Consider the following 19,147-nt stretch of genomic DNA (forward strand, 5'->3'; position numbering starts at 1 on the left):
CCCAGCCTCTCCTGAAACCAACCTCTCCATAATTCCTTACACTCACCTCCGACCCACATCTCTCTCTGAGTGCATCAATATTTTCTATCATGAAGCCTCTTTGATGCTACGCAATGTGCACGGTCAGACTGACCTAAGCGAGAATGCTGAACATGTGGCTGATGAGTGGAACAATCTGGGCACTTGGCTAGTGGCTCAAGTTCCAATTATGATGCAGCTCCTGCATGCAGAAGGAAGTCAGAGGATCGAGACTGCAAAGCAACGGTTTGCTAGAAGGGTGGCTCTTCATGAACAAGAACAGAGACATAAGCTTCTTGAAGTTATTGAAGAAGCTAAGAGAAACAAAGAACAAGCAGAAGAAGCTGCACGTCAAGCAGCTGCTCAAGCTGAACAAGCCAGATTAGAGGCAGAACGACTTGAAGCTGAGGCTGAAGCCCTTAGATGCCAAGCACTTGCACCAGTAGTGTTTACTCCTGCTGCTTCTGCTTCCATTCCAGCTCCTCAAGCTGCTCAGAATGTTCCTTCCAGTTCTACTCAGTCAAGCTCGTCCAGACTCGACATCATGGAACAGCGTCTTGACACTCATGAATCCATGCTAATTGAAATGAAGCACATGATGATGGAACTTCTGCGTCGAACTGATAAACCCTAGTTTTAGGATCTCTTCGTTTTTCTTTTTCTTTAACGTTGTTCTATTTTGTTAACTTCTGTTTCTTTTTATTTATTTATTCTACTTTGTTCGTTTGTGATTATCTATGCATATCTATATATATTTGTGTCACATATGTTTGCAAAAATCTTTTTATTCATAATCTCTTTATGTTTACATCATACATTCTTTCCCTAAAGTCTAGAATGGAGGATCCCTCCTCATTCTTCTGCACTCCTGGTGCACTCCTGGCGCTGCTCTGACCTATCCTTCTCCAGACGCTCCAGTGCATACTGGATGTTGTTGAGCCTGTCTTTTAGCTCATCCCTCTCCAGAATCTCTTCTGCAGTCTTGAGCTTCTCTTCAAAACTCTCCTTTTCTTCCAGCAGCTTGAGTTCAAGCCGGCTGAGTTCTTGCACCTCCTCCACGAAGGCAAGAAATTCCCTCAAGTCTCTCTTCAACTCTGGACGCAGGTCCTCCTCCAGCAGTGTCCGTGTTAGCTCCGAGATGGTCGTTGTACCCTCTGGATGCCTGATGTTAAGGAACATGTCTTCCTCGAAGGCCTTCTTCCTCAGCTCTTCTAGTGCTACGATGTATGATGCCATTTTTTCCTTACTGAAAATTGTTCGAGGTGTGAAGCTTACCTTTCTCTCCAACGCTTTATATAGGCTTCACTTTCTCTCTGAAAGTTAATGCTCCTCGAGGTTAAGTTCTTGGTAACTGACCCTTCTCTTTACTCCCTTGACCGGTGGTAAACGTTCTTCTCTTGCATTAACTCTTCTATTTATTTCGCCTAACTCTGATTCTTGCATCGTTTTCATTTTCTTTAAACTTAGACCTTCTCTAAGGGGGAGTACCTTGTACTTCAAGCTAAGTTTTTCACACCCCAAGCTTTTTTCTTATGACAAAAAGGGGGAGTAAACCCAGCTTTTGATGTGTAAGATGTGTTAGTGTGATTTATTTTTTCTTTTGGAGAATTTAAGAGTTCCACCTTCATGACCATAGATGTGTCACTGGGCAAATACAAGGAATACATTTCACTTATTCTGAAGTGATTCTAAGTTGACTCTGATACCCAAGACTCTGATACCTTGTCCGTGACTCTGATTACTTATGCGCTCTGATTACTCGATTTTCATCTATGTCATAAGTTTTTCACTCTGAACTCTTATATCATTTAGCTCAGAATCTAGACTTTACTAACGTTTTCATCAAGTATTAGATTCAGGGGGAGCTAAGCTCAGAATCAAGCAGTGACTTGAATTCAGAATGAGCAAGATAAACTATTCACATCAGGATAAGTCTTATTCTATATCTCTAAACTCTGAGTGAATTTAGTTTAATGTTTAAGAATTGTTCATCAAAAATCTTAGTTTTGTCATCATCAAAAAGGGGGAGATTGTAAGATCAAGTTTTGATCTAGTAGTACAACTCTATGTTTTGATGATTACAAGTTAACCTTTTGATATGAACAATTGTGGTACTCTAACGTGTTTTTCTGAGTGTGCTATTTACAGGCTCTGACCTCAACTCAATCTCACACAAATCAGAAGCACTGTGTATAAAGAGCGACCCAAGCAACGCTTTCGCATTCACCATGTTCAGTATGAACAGTGGAAAAGCTTCAGAAGTTCTGAAGTTATACAAACTCTGATGTGGACTCAGTCACTAGAAGTTCTGAAGATCCAGAAAGTCTGATAACCAAGAAACACTGAAGGCTCAGATATTCTGATGATGTAGAAGACTCTGAAGATCCAGAAGCTGATTAGTGAAATTCTGTTGTCCAGAAGCTAGATACTCTGAAGACCATGTTCTTCCCTCTGAGTTCAGAATCAGAAGAAACAATGGTCAGAGGATCTGGGCTTTCCCTCTGACTCTGATCAACCGGCTTCACAAGTTCCAATATGAAGCATTCCCCTGATCAGAAGTCTCCTAGGTTTAAAGGTCAAGTCGCTATCCAAGTACAAAAGCAACTGTACCTTCCTGACGACCTACCTAACAGTCTCAGACATAGCAGAAGCTGGATTTTCCAGAACTGCCCTCCAACAGTAGCATTTTCCATGCAACGCTCAACCCTAATCCTTGGAGTATATAAAGAGGCTGAAGACTGAAAGAAGCATCTAGAAGCATTCACATACGCGCAAGACATATTCAAATTCTTCTAAGCTTTCTTTCATCTGAAATTCATTGAGTTTACTATTAGCTTTTTAGAAGCAAATCTCTTGTAAACAATTCTTTGATAAACAGTTTGTTTAGTTCCTTTAGGAGATCAAGGTTGATCGGATCCTAGAGAAGACTAAGAGAGTGAATCTTAGTGTGAGCTAAGTCAGTGTAATTGTTAGTCACTTGTAGGTTTCAAGTGCAGTTGTAACTCTTACCTGATTAGTGGATTGCCTTCATTCTAAGAAGGAAGAAATCACCTTAACGGGTGGACTGGAGTAGCTTGAGTGATTTATCAAGTGAACCAGGATAAAATCCTTGTGTGCTTTTCTATCTCTTATCTTGAGCACTTAAAGTTCTCGAAAGATTTGTCAAAATCTTTAAGGTGGAAGCTTTATACTGAAAACGTTATTCAAACCCCCCCTTTCTACCGTTTTTCATACCAACAGTCGTACCAAACAAGTTTTTAGTTTTTAAAAACTGAAAACTGTTTTGAAAACAGCAAACAAACAGACCCTGATTTTACTCGACGTTGTGTTGAAATGTTGTAATTTTTATATTTTTTTAATTTAATATTCGAATAAATCATACCCTCCAGGAATTAATCTTTGACATTTCCCTCCTCAACTCTATGTCTCACAACTCTTATCACTAAAACTATCTTATAAAGACGCTCAAATGTTGTAGTTACATCTACTACTATAATACAATAATCTAAATCAATAAGAGTAAAATTAAAAGTACTATTAGAAATATCTTCTTTTAATTTGACACATTTCCAATATAATTTGTCACCCGTTCAGGAAATATTTTCTACCACTCCTTTTAAATATCTTCTATTCAAAATACAAAAGCTCTCTCAAATGTTTTATGCAAAAATATATCTTTGTCCTCGCAGTTTTGAGGTAAGGTCTTCCGAAGATTAAAAGACTTGCACTGTTTGGAGACTCTTCTGCCATATCAAGAATGTAAAAATCAGTAGGAAATATCAAAATGTTCACTTTCACGAGTACATCTTCTATTAAACCTTTGGGATATGCATGCTTCTGTTTGCCACTCGAATCATAACTCATGTAGGCTTAAGAGGACCAAGATCAAGTGATTTAAATATGGACATAGACATAACATTTATGGAAGCTCATAAGTCTATCATGGCATCATCAAATTCAAATTTTCCTATTATGCAAGAGATAGAGAACGTACCTAGATCCTTACATTTAGGAGGCAAGGCCTGACATTCTAAAAATTGTTGCCAGTTTCTTTCAATCTGCGCTTGTGAGTGCATAAGTCCTTCAAAAAAAATTCATATTCTGGAATCTGCTTGATCATCTCTAGAAGTGGATTGTAAATCTCTACTTTTCAGAATATATCCATTATCTCATTCTTTTCCTTTTCCAGCATGTTAATCTTTTTTCTGCTTCGCATCTCTTTGAGGGAATGGAGGAAGGACAACAAATCTAGCATCCGGATCAGAAAGTGTATCACGTACGTGTTGGGGTTGATTGCAATGTACGTCCCATATTTCTAATGAAGGAGAAAAAAGGGCAAGAAAAGTTATTGGATAAGTCCCAAGATTAGTGAGGGGTGGGAGAGTCCAATGCTATATATAGGGATCTCAAGCTCCTTGTTTCAACACACCAAAACACCAAAGGAGTAACACCTAAAAACACTTTAAGTTTATATTTATGTTTTAGTGTGAGTGTACTAGGGTCATGGGGTGATTGAGAGTGAAGTCTATGTGTTGTAACAATTTTCACATAGTGTTAATTCTCTAGTTGTCGGTTTTGACAACGGTCGTGGTTTTTTCTCTGGTTTTGGAGTTTTCACGTTATATTCTTCTGTTGTTGATTGCGCTCCTGGTTTATTTTACTTCTTCAGCTGTATTATTTCCTAACAATACGTGCATAATCAACTACTCTAGGTGCAGAAACTTCAGGGGTTGTTGAATCATCTTGATCAGAATCATCTTCAATGACAACATCATTACGTGCAGGAGAGTTAGTTGTTTTTCCAGAACGTAAAGTAATAGCACTTACATTGCTTTTATTTACACTATTTGGATTGATTTTTGGTTGCGCAAGAAGCTCTCCAGAACATTGTGTTACAGACGAACGCACTGTCCTGATGTGTGTCAAAATATTCTTCTTTAAATGCAGTACAAGGTGTTGAACACTATGGTCGCTCTCACAAGGACTAAATCCAAACCTAATAATCACAGATGCAGAATCTCATATACTTCATTTTGGTAACAAAACAAACATGACTGAGAGAAAACCATGACTTACCATGGAGAGAGTACTTAGAGCATCTTCAATGCTAGTTTCTTAGTTCTTAGTTCTTAATTTTTGGCACTATTCATGTGAGCACGTAGTGCCACATGTGCTTAAGCAACTCTCTGTAGATTTGCTCCAACCATGAGTTCTTAGTTCTTAGCACTATTCATCTGGTCTCACAATACCATTATATTAGTAATATTTTTTATTTTCATATAATTTTGATTTAAATTTAAATTCTAATTCAATACTTAAATTAAATAAGTTGATGAATGAGAAAGAAAAAATAATTTTTTTATGCTAATAACTCAAAAAGTAAAACTTCTTATATAAGAACTAGTTCTTATTTTTAAGAACTCCATGTCCAGTGGCGGAACTTGGAGGAAAATTTTAAGGGAGCCGAAATAAAATTTCAATACATAAATTAAAATATTTTATCAACAATACATGTATATATTCATACAAAAGAAAATAAAGATGAAATTTATATACATGAATATTGAAAATTTATTAAAAGTTATGTTAATAATTAAAAACTTACTTCTCATTTTTTTTCAATTTTTACCTTCTTGATATATATATATATATATATATATTAATAATGTTGACTGAATTTATATTACCTTTTGATAATTTGTTTTCTGAATTTTTTTATCATTAATAATGTTGACTTAAATAAAAATTTAAATAATAGTAGAGAAAACAAATAAATATTTAAAGAGATTATCAAAAAAAATTATTTCAAAAGACATTTTAAAAATTCTACACACTAACCCAAAGCTAGTTAAGGGAGTGAAACAGAAAAAAAGTAACCTAAATAATGACACATACGGGACTCGAACCCAGTATCTCAAAAAGAGAGGAATGATGACTTTCCACCAAGTCACCACGAAGTTTGTGTGACAATATACAAATTACAGTATATATAATATGAGTGAAACATTTTTTTTTATCATGGGCATTATGTAAGAGTTTTCTAAGAATTTTGAAGGAGCCATGGCTCCCTTATGTCCTCTCCAAGTTCCGCCCCTGTCCATGTCAACCCCCTCCAATAGTTAATACTTAATTCTTAATTCTTAGCTTAGAAATAAGAACTAAGAACCTTGTATTGGAGATGCTCTTAGATTACTAAAATCAAATCAATGGAAACCACCCATTCTCAGAAAAACTAGAAAAAGATTGAGTTAAAATTTTGCAGAGAAAACTATACGTGCCATGGTATTTTTAGGATATTTTTACTCTTTAAAAAATTTAGGGTATATAAATCATTAAATAACAATTTTCGAGTGCTAAAACCTAAAAGATATCATATTTCACTAACCACAATACAATCACGACATAACATCTTTTTCCTTGGGAATTTTTCTTCACCGTTTCTTGCAGATTTTACGTCGAAAATATTTGCAGGAAAATTTTGTAGGAAATTTGTAGGAAAGTTTTGATGTAATAGTTTATGAAGAAAACTTCGCAAGGAACATATTCAAAACAATATTCGGAAGAAAGTATTGTGGAAAAATCCATGAAAAACGACTTTGTTGGAGTTTTAAAACGCCGCTCATATATTGAAATTGACAATATATCATGCTTTAGTTTATTCAGACTCACTTTTTTATTTATCTTTTTTTCTACTTTTTGTTCTTAATTTACTCTATTTTTTTTATCCCGTTATTTACAATATCTCGCACATATTTGTCTTCAATTCTTATATTTGTTTTAGGATATATGGAGGTAAAATGAGTTGTGAATGAAATGTTTTTTTTCAACTTGAATTGTTCCCATCGTGTGATCTACATCTAAACCACCACCACTACATGTTAGCTCAATTGGAAAAACTATATTACTTCTCCTCATAAGCTAATTGTTAAGTTCCTAATTAACTATAGATATGACCTAAGATCAACTATAAATAATTTGAGGGCAATATTCCTCACTTCAAAGTAAACTTTTAGGGTAGTGTTAGTTCTTACCTAAATTATAATATGAGATTGAAGTATATATATTCCTTATTACAAACCATTTATATAGTCAACGCAGATGTTCACTCCAGTAAAATTTCATGCTCCATCACATGATCTAGTTCTGATTGTGAGGGATATGTTAAGGTCTCACATTAACTAAATATATGTCAAATTAATAAGCACTTATAGACAAGACTGCAATCTGCACTTCTAATTTTTTAGATAAAATTAGGCCTAACCCGAATATCTAGTTGTAATAATGTGCTCGAAGCCCCTTGTCGATATGAGGATGTGTTGGAGTGATTTGGACGAGTTGAGCCAAACTCGCCTAAACATTTCATTCATCACAAAACAAAACAAAAAACTTTTCCCAAACCACTCCTTGTTCTATCCATGTAGGTTCATGAGGGTCATTATCCCTAAGCCAACTTTTTTACTCTTGGGAACGGTCGGAACCAACCCACCTAAACTTTCGTTCAATCACAAATAAAAAGATTTTTCCTTAATGACTCCTTGTTGTTTTTTTTGATAAGCCATAGTAATATTAATAATAAAGGCACAAGGGGTGCCACCCATTACAAGGAAAAAAGAAGCAAAAAGGAAAAAAAAAACAGAGGAAGAAATAAACAGTACAGGATCATAGCAAAAACAATACAAGGGATGCCCATGACTAATGACTCCTTGTTGTATCATGTAGGTTCCGGTGAGGGTCACTAGCGTGCATTAAATGATATAAAGTGATAATTACCTACCTTTTAGTTGAACGAACCAATTTGAATCCTCTGTATTTTCTATATATAGTCCTTACAGTCACCACAACTAAATCATCATCACCTCCACACTCATTCACCCTTCAAGTGCAATTTGCTCTTCCAAATCATGGCTGCCGCACTGGTTCTCAAGTTTGCCTCCTTGGCCGTGATGGTCATGGTTTTGGGCTCTCCTTTCGCCGATGCGGCTCTGCCATGTGGCCAACTTACGTTTACTGTTGCACCATGCATTGGCTACCTGAGGAACCCTACTCCAACTGTCCCTGCAGCATGCTGCAATGGGATAAGGGACATTCTTAGGCAAGCCAAGACCGTCCCTGATCGTCAAGGGGTTTGTAGGTGCCTCAAATCCACTGTTTATAACTTGCCAGGAATCAATCTTCCAGCTCTTGCCTCTGTCCCTGGCAAGTGTGGAGCCAAATTGTCCTACAAGATAAGCCCCTCCATTGACTGCAACACGTAAGATATAGATATCATTAATCATGAAAACCCTCTCTTTAATTTGTTAGGATCTGAAATCTTTAGTTTCCATTTACCCTCTCATTTCCTGTCTCACTAATCTTTAGTTCAAAAATTAGATTAATCAAAATACTTTTTCGATCATCTCTCTCATAATAAGCTCCCACTATTTCATAAGATAAAATGACTCATCCAAGAGATATAACCCCCCAAAAGCAAACCACCACATTAAATCAAAAATAGCTCTCGTGAAATTTGGTAATTTTCATAGCAACCACCATAACAAGCTAATAATTAATGAGACCCCAAGGTGTAAGAGCATCTTTAACCATGATACTTACTAAAGTATTTACATTCTACTTTTTTACAACTTCTAATAATGTCACATCATCTACATCTTTTTATTAATTTTTACTCCAATCCAATAACTCTTAAAAGTTTATATAAAAAATTATTTTATTAATTGCAAGTTTTATTTAAACCTTTTACATTAAGCAATACTAAATCCAAACACATTTTTCATGACTAGATTGAGTATCTACACTCACATACTCTCACTAGTCATGTTGGAGTTAAAAATATGCTCCAATGATAATAGATATTGGTGAGAGTATGTATTTGACATTACATACTCCTATTGGAGATGCTCTAAGATTATAACTTATAACTATCATATATATCCATTTTTTCTAATTGACAGTACCAAGATTTTATATGTGATCGAGATATATATGCAATAAAACATCGAATGGATTTTAATATTCTGATTAGCAATAGTAAAATCTTGTCATGTCAACTAAAAATGTTATGTCAGTATTTTATTAATGAAATCATTGTTTTAAAACATAATGGAATTTCAATGCATGCTAAATATATATATATATATATATATATATATATATATATATATATCTAACATTAAGTTGTAATTGCAGGGTAAACTGAGCAGCTGGAATTGCACGAGGGTATTTACCCTTGTTGAGTCAGTACTTGTGTTATGGCAATAACTAGCAAAGAGAGAATAAAGAGATGGTGTAATCTCCCCATGAGTTGTCACGATCCTCGCTAAGCGATTGAACTTTATATGATTATGTTGTATTTCGATAATAATTATATAATAAAATCTCATATCTACGTGTAAGGGATACTTGAGTTTTTACGATATTTGGCTTATAAAAAAGGCAAACTTTTACATGTTAGTTGGTGAGAGGGGGTTATAATGTTGTTTCTCTTATACCCAATCAGTGAATGCCAAGTGTGGAAATGTGTCATGTCATTTTAACTTATAAAGTTGTTAAATTGATCCTCTAAATATCTCTATTATAAGTTTTACTATGTGTTTAAAATACATTTTTTTTAGAAAATGTTTACTTTCTGATTTTCAAATTGATTTTAACCTTAGTTGATTTTAAACATTTCAAGTTGATTTGGGGCAAATATTAATCTAATCCTTCCTCCTCTCCTCTGTGTTCATCTTCGTCTGTGATGTCGTTCTCTTCCTCTCCCATCCTCCATGAGTGAAACTGTATAGCAGAGGTGATCATAAATTCCCACATGTGCCTAACATGTTTCGTGTGAATTGTTATCAGAAAACATTGGCCAGACTGAATTGTTGAACAACCAATTGAATGGAAACCAAGAATGAAAATATCAATTTAAACCCAGAATATCAATTCATGTATCTCAAAGTAGAAATTTCATAGAGATCTGAATAATTTTAAAACCCCAAAAGGGGTTTGCTGCGGAAGTGCTTCTTATCAGATAAAAAAGGCTTGTGGCGGAGTAAGGTTCAAATGGTTTATGCAAACGATGAAGGACGAAAAAAGAATTGGGGTCTACAGCGACGACAGAGTGTACTCTCGAAGTGAACCAGATAACGATGCCCATGAACTACGGTTAGAAACAGCGCTGGCACGATTATGAACGACGGCGGCTGAAACCACAGGGACGGCTGAAGAAAGGAAGAAGATGAAGATCTAGGTAGTTTCAGGAGAAAGGGATTTTTAGGTTGATGCAGCAGCAGAAAGATTTTTCTTCAATTTTATTAAATTGGAAATAGTTTAGGGAGTAAAATGTAGAACTTTAGAAGTCTAGGGAGTACAATTTGAAACTTAAAACAAAGACATGACATGACATTAAAAGTACACTAAGCATCATCTTATTGGCTACTTGTGGGGGGCATGACTGCTGTTTAAAACACAACCAACATTTTAAAGTTTGACTATAAAAAATTGTGTTTTTACATTAAATGCATTAAATTATAACCCCACATACCTTATTTTTATTTATTTAAATTATAATAATTTGTATATAGTGTTAAAAAAATATTATAAGTGCTCGCGCAACACACATGTATTATATAGTGATTTAGGTATTGAGAGTGAGAGTATCAAATAAAAAAAGTCCTTTAAGCCTGATCAATTTTTTCAATTAATTTGCGGATTAAATTAATAATTGTGTAATAAAATGTCCCTTTAAGCCTGACCAATTTTTTTCAATTACATATCACACTCAAAATAATTCTTAATTTTATGTAAACTACTCAGCTTCTATATATGGTTAATATCTCCCTCTGTTTTCCCATAATTTTGCATGGCAGATCCAAGGTTTCTAAAACATGAAAGAGAAATACACTACAACGTTTAAGGGCTTTAGGCTGTAGCCATGACAAATAACGTAACATAGGTCCAACTTGAAAAAATTCTTGCCTAAAGATTAAAGAAGCTTGACACCATAGAGCTGTCACGGTTCTTGTGTTGCGGTGTAAGTGGCCTTGCCCAAACTCAACGACCACGGTTCTTTCAAGTATAAGCCATGATCATGTCAAAACTTTAAGGCCACCGTTAAACTTACGCCACACAGACGAAATTGTCGCATATAGTTCTCATCCACGGTTTTTTAAGAAGCTCAAAACGACGATAGATTTATAGTGTTTTTAACTTTTTATCCACCGTTTTTAAACAGTTTAAACCACAAGGCTGAAGATAAGATGCGTTAGCCATATCTTAGGCAACATTTTCGAATATCATTTTAGAGAATACTAAATCGAAATTTTACTTCCATAGTTCACGCTTTAATCTCTAATTTATTAAAGTAATGTAACAATTAACAAATATACATATACAGTCAATACTTTTTATACAAGCAGATCCATTCAAAAGAGGCTCAAGGTGGTTCAACCCATACACAAGAAACAATGCCACTAAAACACTCTGTTTAGTACAATTTGTGAAACAAAAGAAAACGAGTAAGCAAGTTTGATCTAAGGCCTCACAAAGAAGTTACTCATTGCATCAGCAAGCAACAAGGGGCTCATTCTCTCAAGAGTGGACGACATCAATACCAAATGCTCTTCTTGAAAAGAACCATGCTTAGCTAAGAAATCATATGAAACTAAAAACAAACCTTAATTAATACTAGTACTATATTCAAACACAATGTGCAAAAAAAAATGCTACCAAAATGATAGTGCCTAATTCTATTCAACATGACAGCTTCTAATCAATTCATTCTAGTATTGAAATGAATATTAAAAACATCCATATAAAATCCCATCAAATAAAATAAATGAAATTAAAATGATAGGTGAATTACAAATAACAAATACTGTTGTTATACATTAAACTGTGTTTCACCTCCTATCAACATTCAGATGTCATCCTAAATTCAAAACAATATTTCAAAATAAAAATAATATATCTTTAAAAATCAATCAATATTCTTCTTCTTCTCACTCTCCTTCTCATTTTTCTTCTTCTAAAAATCTCCCCGCTCCCCATTGTTTTGATAATATGAAACACAGTACATACTAAATTGGTAAAATAGACAACCCAAATAATCATCATTTTGGATTAGTTAGAATATAGTAACCAACCAATAGAAAAAGAACATTTAGAAACGAATGACAATGGAATATTAGTGGGACATTTATTTATCTTAATAATACATACTAGCCGACCCTGAATGAAACCGCACATATGGGAAAGATTTCCCAATTAGCCACTTAAACTCATTCCTATAATCAATTATTGCGCACTGATAGATTTATGATTTTAGCCTAGAAATCACCTTCATGAATTTTTTCACAGCAACTTATTAAAATAAAAGTCCACTTATCCATAAACACAAGTGTGTTAAAATAATTTACTTGTTGAAAACCTAAAGTTATTGTAATTTCAAAGATATTCCAATATAGACACTCAGCGTTAGGAAAATATCTTAAAATCAATAGAAGATATTTACTGCCTAACTAACATTAACAAGATTAAATCTTTCAAAAAAAAACATTAACAAGATTAAATATCTGGCATTAAGAGAAAGCAAGCACTCGATGAGAGAAAGAAAGCACTTATCAAAAATTTATTACATGTTACCAGGAGAAGTGTTGAGGTGGGTGTTCTAGTTTTACATTAGCGAGGATGAATGAAGCTCAACTTTCATCCCTCCCTGTCCATGAATTTTCCTAAATGGAGAACCATTCAGAGTGAAGGAGCTTAATTTAGGTGCACATGTCACATACTTGTGTTTGGGAATTGGCGTTGCGGTAATGCAAGTTGGAGGAGTATCATCAATGATTGTTAAACTAGTAAGGGTTGCATTTTTCATATTGAGGACTCCAAAATCTTCTAGGGAAAGAGGGCTAGGATAAATCAAGACACAGTCTTCGATTGATAGAGTTCTTAAGTTATTACAAGTAGAAAAAAGGTTTAGCATGACCATTTCATTCAGTAGAAATTCCAACCCCTTTGAGATGCAAGTTTACTAGTTCTGGAAGATCAAGAGGTGAAATTGAAATATGAGCATATTGGAAGAGATCATTCATGATTTGAGGCTGAACGTAAGCGTGGCGGTCGAAGTAAAGAGTATGTAAGGGATGGATGTCACCAAGGCATCTCACGAGCCCAGAGACAAATTCATAGAAAAACAAGGGATTGTTTATAGACATGCAATGTAAGATCAGGCACGGACTTCCATATGTCCTGCCACCATTTTGACAAGATGCAAGTCTTGACAACATCTTATATCATCATGAATGACATTATAGGAAGCATAATTGCATTGGGCAAGACTCTCTTCCCCTCTGGACTCTCGCTTCTCCTAATTGGAGCCATTTTCTCTGAACTCTCTACAAGTAAGAGAAATGGCACACACTCAGATGACATATGCAAGACACAAGGTCACTAAATTTCAAATGTAGAAGATACATAACTTATAAAGCATAGAAGGGCCTATAAAATTTAAATGCAAATTCAGCTTCTTTGTAAATTTGGGTGAAACCTCTAAGTGGGTATTTACATGCCCAATTATTTATGAAACAACTACTATGAAGGATTAATAAGTTTTTCCAATGCAACATCAAAATGAAGGAAAAGAAACCAAAAAAAAAGAGAGTGGAAATACCTTGTTTCAAACATTATCTCCAATTCAAGACTCTGATTAAGGTTTTATTGGCATCGAACTGGCCCATTTAAAGTAGTAGATTAGAGCTGGATCACTGGGGTGCTGTTTTCAAAGTTCAGACTTCTCGGATCACTTCTTTGTCAGGAAGTAAACATGATGTCAGTTGAAGCCTTGCATTGTGAGACAATGCAATTAACCTTGACTTTGAATGTCAGAAGTTGTTTGCTTAGCTTCACCGAATTTTTTCTTGAGATATTTGTAAATGTTTTATTTTTCAAACGACATGGAAGAAAAGATTTAAATTCTCTCATGTGAAATGACAATGTCAAGTGGAACATTATGTCGATATCTCTCTTCATAAATATTTAAAGGGTCTCACACATTTTTTTTTGAAAGTAAGGGTCTCACACATTTAATTCATATGAAGAGAGAGATAAACTCAAAAAATTTACATATTAACATATTAGAGAGTTTTCACAAGAGATCGATGACCCTGATGACAAGTGTTGTAGGTAATATTAAAGATGTCTAAGTTGTGACCTTCACTTTCTTTTACATATATACTAGATATAATACCCGTGCAACTAATACCCGTGCGTTGCACGGGTTTATTGACAATTTTTTTTTATATTCTATAAACATTTTTATAGTACAATTAAATAAATAAATATTCAAATACTTTTTTCATCATGAATATAATAAATAAAATTATTACATAGAGACATCTGAATAAATAGTATTGAAGTTATGTTTTGTGTATTAAATTTCTCTTTGTATATATAATTAATAGTCTTAATTTCACTTTTGGTACCCCAACTTTGGCTTTTCTGCGAAAATCGTCCCCAAACATCAAAATTAGCAACAAAAAAAAACGACCCTGAAATTTACACCCGGTTGCAAAATTGGTCTTCCGTTAAATTCCGTCTAAAATCTAACAGAATATTCCGTTAAAAATGAATTAAAAAATAAAGAAAAAATAAAATTGAGAAAAAACTAGTATTTTAATTGAAATCCATAAATACCCATAAATTCATGAACAAGCTTAGAAGCTCATGAAGAAACTCATAAACACAATCAAAGAGGAAAAACCCATATATTCTCCTCCTCTTTTTCCTCTCTCGGAAATACAATTGATGTTGCTCTCTATGATCCCCCATTTTCTCCCAAAACTTGAACATCACCCCATTTTCTCCCAAAACTTGGCGGTGACGAACCCAACATCATTCCCTCTTCCTTGCGATCAAAACTATGCAATGGGTTCTGGGGATGGGTTGTGATTGAGGGGTGGTGGGTTTTCAGAACTGGTTATGGGGGGTTCAGATCTGGTTGTGGGGGCAGGGCATGGAGGTTGTATTCTTCTTCAGGTCTCCCTCCCTCTCACCTGTTCATCTTCTTCATCTTGAGCTTGGATTGAGTTTTGAGGGTTTTGTTTGTGTTGTTTCTGTGGTTGTTGTCGGTGAAACATCGGTATTTCTGGCCTTGGATCGTGGAGGCTGGTGTTTTTGGGCTTGGATCGGTGGAGGTTGTGGTGGTCGCTGGCCAGGTGTGGTGGCTCCGTGGCAAAGGGCAGAGAAGGAGGTTTTGGTGAGGGTTTGAGTGATTTGAAGCGGTTCCACCACAGTTGCAAGGTTCTGGCACCAAGAACAAAAGGGTGATGGAGGAGATGATTGAAACTTCCACTTCTATTTTTCTCTCCACCAACCTGCTCGAGTTACATTTCGACATCCAGAATTTGTGTTGATGGTTGAGGAGTGGTGGTTATAGAGCGGAGACTAAAAATGCAACTGACTAAATGTTATTTAATTAAAAATTTATTTTTTTCAGTGAAAATTAATTTAGAAATGCCATATCATCATTTTCAGTTCATTTTCAGTTAGATTTTATACGGAATTTAACGGAAAACCAATTTTGCTATGGGTGAAAACTTTAGGGTCGTTTTTTTGCTAATTTTGAAGTTTAGGGACGATTTTCGTATGAAAGCCAAAGTTGGGGGGACCAAAAGTGCAATTAAGTCTAATTAATATTACTTAAAAAAAATTTGGTACATAATATTACTCAATTTTATTAGTTAGAATTGAAGTTATTTTAACATATTGTGTAAGGCCCTAAGTTCAATTTGGAACAATTTTATGGAAGTTTGAATAAAATTGAAGTTTTTGGCTATGTTTGATAACTGGCAGATTAGAACTGTCAACTTGTGTTAATTTTTAGAGGGTCTTAACGACTTCATTTGGGAAAACTTCCTTCATGAGAGTTGTAGCCCTTCAAGTCTAGAAAATTCTCCAAGTGGTTTCGTGTCGATCCGATATCTGTAGCTCTAGATATCCCCGTTTTAGTGAACGTAGTTCCGGCTGTACAGTGCCAGCGGGATTATTACATTGTTTTTCTTCTAAGTCCGAATTTAATTATGAATTTACCTTTGAGGGCTTAGGTTTTAGTAAGTTTCAGGTCTGATTAGGTAATTAGACTGGTGGGTTAAGGTTGGACTTGGGTCGGGCTTGTGGAAAACAAAACCCTAGCCCACTTGTGGGTTGCATGGGATTTTAGCCAAGGGTCCTATTCTTCCACAATCAGAAAACAGAGATACACTACAGCACCTTCACGTGAAAAACAAAGAGAGAACGTGTGAGAGAAGAGAAGGGAGCCGCCGCCCAAGCCACCACCATTGTCGCCGGTCACGCGCGCGAGCAAGGGGGAGAGCGCGAATAGAGAGGGTTTCGCGAAGGAGAAGGAAGGTGAAGGAGACTTGGACAGCAAGAGATTGTTCTTCCAAACTTCATTCTCTTCTTCTTTTCAGACCAAGAACCCAAGGTAAGGGCTGGTCCTAGGATTGGGTAGATTGCCTAGGGTATTTGCCATGTTTTACTATGAGAAAAGTCATGAACATGATTGCTTTCGCAAGAGTTTTGTGTTCATGATGCTTGCTGTTTTTTTTCTGCCTTGAGATCTTGATGTTTTGCTTCTGATTTGAGATGAAATGTTGATTCCATGATTCTCCATTATTCATCACTACAACTACCGTTTTCTTCTATGACTTTGCTTGATTAAAATGATTGAAGATTTATATGCTTAGATCTGCCTTTTGTGCTAGAATTGATGGTTATCTTGGTTCTGGAAATTTAAGCATGATATATGATATATGATATGTGGTTCTTGCTGCTGGAATATGGTTTAAAACTCTGGGACTTGAATGGTTGAAAAATTAATTTGAAGGCAAAAGTATCTCTGCCAGTTTTCTGTACTGGACAGCGAGTTTTGGAGCTTAATTACACCTAATTCGGGGTCTCAAATGAAAAAGGGATAAACTGGAAAATTGTAGATTTTCGAATTGGCTTTCTATGCATATAAAGAACATAATTTTTGGTCTAGTAATGAGGTCTGGAGGTCGATCTTAGTGACTGTTGCACCTGCTGTTCTTCCTGTACCGGACAGCAAGCTTTAAGGCCTAATATCACCTAATTCTGGATCTCAAATGGAAAAGTGATAAACTATAAAAGTGTAGAGTTTCGAATTATCTTTCCAGTCATGTATCATGTGAATTTTGTGGCTAAGTATTGCGGTCTGTAGACCAGTTTTAGTACACGCTGCACCTGTTGTCCAAAAACACTAAATTTGAGAAATTGTTGAAAATGTTAGTAACATGTGATTAGAGACCTTTGTGAGATTTTTATATGATGATATCTGTAAACTGAGCCTCTGGAATTTGTAAATAATTTGTGAATTTGGGAGGCCCTGATTATTTCTATGCTTTGCATGAAGTTTAGTTGTGACTTGTTTAGGAGGTCGCTCACCCAGCTGTAATTCCTCCTAGTGTGACTGTTATTTCTTGACGTTGTAATCTGATACGATATTAACTCATAAGACTCTAGGATTGACATTAGAGCCTTAAACACCAAGAGAATGAATTTATAACTCGCTTGCAAGTAAATGTGAATAATTTGGACATAGGTCTGGTTAGGACTATGGACCATGAGAACAATGGTTCCGTTAGAGACAAAACGGATAACTTGCACGCGAGGGTGAATGCGGTTTGAACCGTGATGTTATGACTTGTGGGTGTCTGACCCATGGTGTGTTGTGGTCGTTCCAAGGAACGCCATGATGTTGTGAGCTTTGCTCATGGTGTTGTTCGTCTGCTGGACGAATGGTGTTGGATCCAAGGTGAAAGGTGGTTGTGTGAAGTGAGATTCCGTTAGTAACTGACTCTTTCCCATAAAAGACATATAATGTACTTATATTATATATGTTGTTGTTGATTTTGTCATTATCATTCTTTTTGTTGGACCTGACCCTGCTTGTTTGCTATGTGTTTATTTGGGGGGGGTAGATGGTCGTGAAGATAATGGCGATGACTCATTCTTGGGAGTTGATGCTACGTGACGTGCCAATACCGGAGGACGACTACACTTCAGAGGAAGAGGAAGAGGCTAAGGAATAGGGTTTTGGTTGAGAGTCTTTTGTTTTCTGTTGGGGTTGAGAGTTTCCGAAGTGTTGGTATCGAACAATTTTATTGCTTAAATTCGAATGAACAAGTTTTGATGTAATCTTTATTTTCATTCAGGCCTTTGATTCGTACTCTTTACAGTTGGTTATTTAAAAAGTTTTACGATGTTGGTTACTTCCGCGTGTTTTTGGAAAGGTTATGTTTCAAGAGTTTTCGTAAAATGAGAGGTTTGTCATTAATTGAAGATTAATAAGTGAATCGACGAAAACTCTTTACGAAAATGGGTTAATTAGTTACTGAGTAACACTCGAGAAATCGGGGCGTTACATTGTGGTATCAGAGCTCCGGTTGAGAAACCAGAGCACTATGGGTTTTGGGCTTACGAGTTTCCGAACTCGTTGTATTTTATTTTTGAGAAAGGTGTTTTTGAAATTCCGCGGTGAGGATTGGGTAGACTTGTTTGCTAAGATGTTTGCTTGACGGTGGAATTGTCTGAAATTAGTATCATTGCCGTGATACTTGAGATTGCTGAGGAGTGTGTGAAAAATAGGGTTGCTAACCTCAGAGTTACTTTTCGATATGGTGGTGACAACCCCTGCTGCCGATCGCTTAGTTACTCGCACGGCATGCTTGAAATGTCCGTTGGTTTACGAGGATCGGAAGTTCCTTGCAAACCTTATATGTTTAGGGCTTAAAGAGCTCGATGTGATTCTGGGGATGGACTGGTTGGCGCAATATCATGTTCTTTTGGATTGTGCTAACAAGGCCGTGGTATTTCCGGATTCAGGCGTTACGGATTATTTGAATTCGTACCATTTGAAGAAGGGTTCACCGGCGTTCGTGAACTCTATCGTGGCGGAAGCAAGAAACGATAATGATGTACGGAACATCTCGATAGTGCAAGACTATGTGGATGTTTTTCCGGAGGATGTGCCCGGATTGCCACCAGTAAGGGAGACGGAGTTCTCCATTGACATCATGCCCGGCACGGGACCGATATCGATGGCGCCGTATCGGATGGCACCAGCGGAATT

The 19,147-nt window shown here is 35.8% G+C and overlaps 1 protein-coding gene and 1 long non-coding RNA gene across 2 annotated transcripts; both read left to right on the forward strand.

Annotated features, from left to right (window-relative positions):
* Nucleotides 1-7,855: 7,855 nt before the first annotated feature.
* Nucleotides 7,856-9,410, forward strand: LOC130728072 (non-specific lipid-transfer protein 1-like). The gene is made up of 2 exons (XM_057579409.1): nucleotides 7,856-8,269; nucleotides 9,205-9,410. The coding sequence occupies exons 1-2, from the start codon at nucleotides 7,920-7,922 to the stop codon at nucleotides 9,212-9,214; spliced, it is 360 nt and encodes a 119-aa protein (XP_057435392.1). The 5' UTR covers nucleotides 7,856-7,919; the 3' UTR covers nucleotides 9,215-9,410.
* A 6,826-nt stretch (nucleotides 9,411-16,236) lies between these two features.
* On the forward strand, nucleotides 16,237-18,287 carry LOC130732268 (uncharacterized). Its single transcript, XR_009016988.1, has 2 exons — nucleotides 16,237-16,480; nucleotides 17,997-18,287. It is a non-coding gene; the product is annotated as an uncharacterized LOC130732268 (long non-coding RNA).
* Nucleotides 18,288-19,147: the final 860 nt, after the last annotated feature.

Source organism: Lotus japonicus, chromosome 1 (assembly GCF_012489685.1).
Source record: "Lotus japonicus ecotype B-129 chromosome 1, LjGifu_v1.2".
NCBI classification, from domain to species: domain Eukaryota; kingdom Viridiplantae; phylum Streptophyta; class Magnoliopsida; order Fabales; family Fabaceae; genus Lotus; species Lotus japonicus.

Excerpts from the sequence above, each read along its gene's own strand:
- LOC130728072 (XM_057579409.1), top strand. The coding sequence starts at position 7,920 with ATGGCTGCCGCACTGGTTCTCAAGTTTGCCTCCTTGGCCGTGATGGTC.